Source organism: Ipomoea nil, unplaced genomic scaffold (assembly GCF_001879475.1).
Source record: "Ipomoea nil cultivar Tokyo-kokei standard unplaced genomic scaffold, Asagao_1.1 scaffold2821, whole genome shotgun sequence".
In the NCBI taxonomy this organism is placed as follows: domain Eukaryota; kingdom Viridiplantae; phylum Streptophyta; class Magnoliopsida; order Solanales; family Convolvulaceae; genus Ipomoea; species Ipomoea nil.
Window position 1 is genome coordinate 397,783 of NW_017619249.1, and position 5,683 is coordinate 403,465.

The 5,683-nt window shown below is 35.8% G+C and overlaps 1 protein-coding gene across 1 annotated transcript; it reads left to right on the forward strand.

Moving 5' to 3' along the window:
• The first annotated feature begins 320 nt into the window (after positions 1–320).
• Positions 321–1,996, forward strand: LOC109158541 (60S acidic ribosomal protein P2A-like). The gene is made up of 3 exons (XM_019306456.1): positions 321–453; positions 612–711; positions 1,549–1,996. The coding sequence occupies exons 2-3, from the start codon at positions 624–626 to the stop codon at positions 1,800–1,802; spliced, it is 342 nt and encodes a 113-aa protein (XP_019162001.1). The 5' UTR covers positions 321–453; positions 612–623; the 3' UTR covers positions 1,803–1,996.
• The last annotated feature ends 3,687 nt before the right edge of the window (positions 1,997–5,683 follow it).

A 5,683-nucleotide genomic window follows, 5' to 3' on the forward strand; every position in this document is an offset into this window, starting at 1 on the left:
ACTTTTATTGTGTAGTCTCTGCTCTGTTTAGGATGTTAACGTTAAATTGCCTTTATTTCATAAGTTTAAAAATTTTAAAAATTAGGGGTGTTACAATGTTCATCCTGCGTTTGTCTCAATTTTGGTTGATTAATATATGCGGCAGTTTGCTTTAAAAAAAAAAAAAAAACACTCTTAGGGAGTATTCGGTATGTGTGTAATTTACTAATTTATTAAATAACAGGGGTCAAATCGTTTTGGTAAAACAATCCAGGGATACATGTGAAATTATTACAATTAATTAACGTGAATACTGAAAACTTGGACGACGTTAAGGGCAATCGTTCGAGTAAGGGGAGTACGAAGCAAAACCCTAGCTATATATATACCTCGCTTTCGCATCCCCTTCCTCTCCCGAGAAACATTTGCAGCAACGCGCAGCCTCTGAGCCAAACTACTACTCAGACTTCAAAGGTAATCTCTTCTCCTTTGCTGTTCAATCTCTGTGATTGTGTGTTTGTATATACATATTTATGTGTCGTGACTACTCGTGATTGGATCTGTGGCACTGCAATTTGTTCTAATAAACCTAGATTTAATTCGTGTTTTTTTGTTCTGAAATTTTGGAACAGAGAAAAAGAGAGATGAAGGTTCTCGCAGCATACTTGTTGGCCTTATTGGGTGGCAAAGCCTGCCCTTCCGCTGGTGACATTAAGAAAATCCTTTCTTCTGGTATGCCGCAATCTACCCTAAATATTTACACATTCTCTCGTCTCTATTTTTGTGTTTTCTTTTTGAGTGTCTGAGTTCTGAATATGGATTACATTATTAGGTTTTATGTGTAGTTCAATATATCTGCACGTTTTTGGGCAATAAAGTTTTTATTATCGAGAAATTGTAAAGTGATCTCTTCTCTTGAGAATAGATTTTTCCTCTTTAGTATTGATTTTATATTTGTATTAGGATGACATATAAGTTGCTCAACTGATCTAGTATATGAATTTTGTCAGAGACTCAAAGTCTAAAACTAAATTATTTAAATTATTGAATGTCAATTGTATTAGAAATTTGGATGAAAATCTGGTTAAAAAATGCATCATAAGGGAAGGGGAAACAGAATCTAGCACAGTTCTTTGTTACAAGAATTAAATGTGCAATTTATATTCCTTTATGTAAAGTATGTAAAGTATTTAACCCTTCTATTTTCCCCTCACTCTTATATGCACCAATTTCCTTAAGTTAAAAATTACTCCGTAGTTTATAAAAAAAGGAATATTTCAACAGAATCTCCTTTCCCTCACTTTGGCAGTCCTATTGTTGATGGATATTACATTTGAATGCGTATGCAGGGTCTTTTCAATGAGTGGTGTACTTGAGTATTTGTTACACTAATGTTATCTCAGCGTGTATGAGTTGAGAAACACATTATGCTGTAACTCTTTAAGGAGATTTATTGACTATAGTCTGGTGTGCTGTTTGGGCCTTCTTTGTTTATGTTCTGTGCTTTGTTCATGCTTGTGTTTAATGACGGCACTGGAGGATCTAACATTTGAATTCATATTTTCACAGTTGGTGCCGAGGCTGATGATGACAGAATTGAGCTGCTACTGTCCCAAGTTGAGGGGAAAGACATCACTGAGCTAATTGCAGCTGGAAGGGAAAAGTTGGCTTCAGTACCAAGCGGTGGTGGTGGGGTGGCAGTTGCTGCACCTGCCGCTGGTGGTGCCGCTGCTGCACCAGCTGCAGAAGAGAAAAAGGAGGAGAAGAAAGTGGAAGAGAAGGAGGAATCTGATGACGATATGGGATTCAGTCTTTTTGATTAGAAGTGTCTTGTTGGCATTGTTTTTATTTGAAGAACATTCTCAAGCTCTTAGATTTATACTCTTGGGAGATTTTGTCTACTGTGGTGTTGATGTTTTGTGTCCGTTTTAAGTTTTTACTATGCATATTTTGAAGAATGCAGACATTGATCATATTGTATTTTTAAATTAAAATAGCTGAAACCTTAGCCAGAAAACACCTCATCTTCTTTTTCCCTACTGTCTTCGTGCTTCAGACATTACAGAAAATTACAATGGTGCATTTGGTTAAGACTCCTATTTCTCACTTGCAAGTTGAAGCGAATCAAGGGGAATAACTCTAGCAGAAGAAACGGAAGAGAAAAGATGAGCAGCATAGGCACTAGCTACGATCTCTCGGTGACAACCTTCTCTCCAAACGGCAGAGTTTTCCAGATCGAGTACGCCGCCAAGAAGTGAAGGAGGAAGACAACCACGACCAAATGTGTTCAAGAGCCCGAATTTCGATACCTGTCATATTTGGAGAGGCAAAGATTGAATATTTGAGCTCTCAGCTACAGTCCCAGGCATGAAAGTGAAAGCAGGCTTTGCGTGCAAGATAAATAGTCCACGCTGTCAGCAAGAATGCTAGAAGAAAAAAGAAAAAGAGTCCATGTCAGCATATTATAACTAAGTAACTTGTAAAAAGTTCTAAGACGAAAAAAAAAAAAATAATTTATGGATCTAAATATCATTTATTAAAGATTATGGTGCGACATGAATAAATAGTCCACGCTGTCAGCAAGAATGCTAGAAGAAAAAAGAAAAAAAAGAGTCCATGTCAGCATATTATAACTAAGTAACTTGTAAAAAGTTCTAAGACGAAAAAAAAAAAAATAATTTATGGATCTAAATATCACTTATTAAAGATTATGGTGCGACATGAATAATCGGGAATGGTTCATAGTGCGGGATGACACTTTAGCCTTTAATTTAATATCTGCTTAAAATAACATTACTCCATATGAAGGATTCGAATTTTTTTTTTTTGAAGGCCACCCATAAAGGTGATTATATCAGAGATAGGCTGCAATATAGTCTGGTGGGATTGAATCCCAATACATTGAATAAGTCTGAGTAAAAGCATGTGACGCTAAAGAATGCGCCATAAAATTTTCTAATCTAGGAATGAAAAAAGAATGCGCCATAAGATTTTCTAATCTAGGAATGAAAACAACAGAGCATAAATTAAAGGTTGACATAATAGTCCTGCATCCATCAATAATATAGCCAATATATGATTGCATCCGTGTGGCTTGTGATGTTAAATGGTGTTGTAAATTGCGGCAATCCGTATGTAGTTGTACTGAGAGTATTCCTTTGTCCTTCAACCATGATAGTGCCTCTTTACATGCTAACGCCTCTGCCATTAACGGGGATAGACAATCTGTAGCTGCATATTGAAACATGCCATAAATTCTCCTTCGTTTGAGAGCACTATAGCTCCTGCCGTTGCCCTTCCATCCGCATGATGACCGGCGTCGACAAAAACCTTCGGCAGCCCGCCTTGATCGGCAACAGTAGCAACAGTGGGTGTGGCCGCCGGCATTCCTCCGTGAATCGCGGACCATGCCTGCCACGCAGCTGATGCAGCACTCAAAACCCGCTTGGGCAATGGCAAAACATGCGAATAATGCAAATAGAATTGAGGTAGGAGTTCAAGTTTACACTATTATGTGTAGAGATAGTAATTGATTAGCACTAGTACAAAAAATATTTTTCGAATCACCTATAAAATATTTTTCGAGTCACCTGTACAAGTGACTCGGATTCTAGTGACTCCGAAAGTGGTTAACTTTTCAAGACATCCGTATAGGGTGTCGCGGAAAGCTGACCAAGAATTTTTTTATGTTTTTTTTATACAGACTTTCCGAGACATCTGCTTTGTTGCAGGTGCCTCGAAAAGTCTTTTAATTTTTTTTTTATTATAAATTAATATCCGCGACACCCACGCACAAGTGGGTGTAGCGGAAAACATTTTTATTTTATTTTTTTAATAATTGATCCGCGGCATCCTCTTCACCGAGGTGTGCGGATACATATTTTTTTTCGATTTTATTTAAAAATACAATAATTCTCTGATTTTATTTGTTCAAAATTAAACATGTACATAATTTTTCAAATTCACACAAAAATTTACAAAACTAATAACAACTAATTAAACCTATCTATTCAACAACAAATTCAAACCAATACTAATAACTATGAACAGAAACATAACTATATATACTTCACAATTAATAATCAACACAATATAATTATACTATCAACACAATAATAACAATCAACACATTTATAATTGAAATCAAGATACAATTCTTTAACAAAACGTCAAAACATAAACATATGTTAATAATAATAAAGATAATATTTAAACCAAATAAAGTTACACACACTCATCTACAAAGTATTGTGCCACAACTTTCGGATTTCATCTATTTCGTTTATGAAGTAGGTTGTCTGTGAATTCCATTTTTGGTCCTACTGTTATAGGAGCGTTCCCAATTTTAGTCCACCTTAATTTTTTTTGCCACTTTATAACCACTATTATTGAATGTGTTCCACTTTTAGTCCCACCGTTAGTATTTCCATCAAGAGGCCGTGTAATCTAGGGGTATTTTGATCTTTCTTCTCATCCAAGACTATGTTTGACTAAAGAAATGAGAACATTAAACCTAAAACCTAAGAAACCTCGTCGGCCCATGTTGGAACGAACGAAACGATGTAGCTTTGGCTTCCCATTCTCGTTGTTCGAAGAGCCATCTTCGAATATCGGAGGAGGAGGACGAAGCGCCTGGATTAAAAGAGAAGAGACAAACATAAAAAGACCAAAATACCCTTTGATTATACGGCCTCTTGACGGAAATATTAACGGTGGACTAAAAGTGGAACACATTCAATAACAGTGGTTGTAAAGTGGCAAAAAAAAATTAAAGTGGACTAAAATTGGAAACGCCCCTATAACAGTAGGACCAAAAATGGAATTCACTCTAAAAAAATTTTATTTAATCAAATTAGTAAACATATTAATTAATGTATTATAATTCAAGTATACATTTAGTTGTATTTAATTTACTTACCTCTTATAGACAATCAAGCCTTAAATGCTTAGTAACAATCTCAAACATGTATCGTAGTACGTAGTATCCACATTCAGAACCTCCCGATTGTTGCGGACAGTACAATATATATATATATATATATATATATATATATATATATATATATATATATATATAATTGCGTTCTGGTGTGAATGGCGCGCCTAGGAGCGAAATGCGAATAATCCAGCTCGCGCCATGTGTCCAGATCTAGGTGCACCTATAGTTTTAACTAGGTACACTTGTAAGTGAAAGTAGGTGCACCTGATCAATGAATGTTAACAAGGCAAAATTACATGCACTTGTAGGAGAAAGTGGGTGCACCCGATCAATGAATGTTAACAAGGCAAAATTACATGCACTTGTAGGTGAAAGCAGGTGTACTTGTAAGTGCAAGTAAAATGTTTTACAAGTGCATGTAAAATGTATTATAGGTGCAAGTAAAATTTACACTGAGCATCAATACTAAGTGCACCTGACGTTATAACTAGGTGCATATATAGTTATAAGTAGTTGCACCTAGGTGCACGAAGGTTAACAAGGTAAAATTACTTGCACTTATAGGTGAAACTAGGTGCATTTGTAAGTGAATTTACCTGCACTTTTTAGTTAAAAAGGTGCACCAACTACTTGCATTTATAACACATTTACATGCACCAAAGTTCGAGTTATTTACGAAAATGCCATTGCGTCGTTTTTTTAAAATTACATCTGATTCGTTGATATGGACACGTGGATGGCCGGCATGCATTCATATTTCTCTCC

Bases quoted from the DNA above. Each gene is read 5' to 3' on its own strand.
- LOC109158541 (XM_019306456.1), top strand. From the start codon at position 624: ATGAAGGTTCTCGCAGCATACTTGTTGGCCTTATTGGGTGGCAAAGCC. The intron at 712-1,548 runs GTATGCCGCAAT...ATATTTTCACAG, and splicing joins TAAGAAAATCCTTTCTTCTG to TTGGTGCCGAGGCTGATGAT.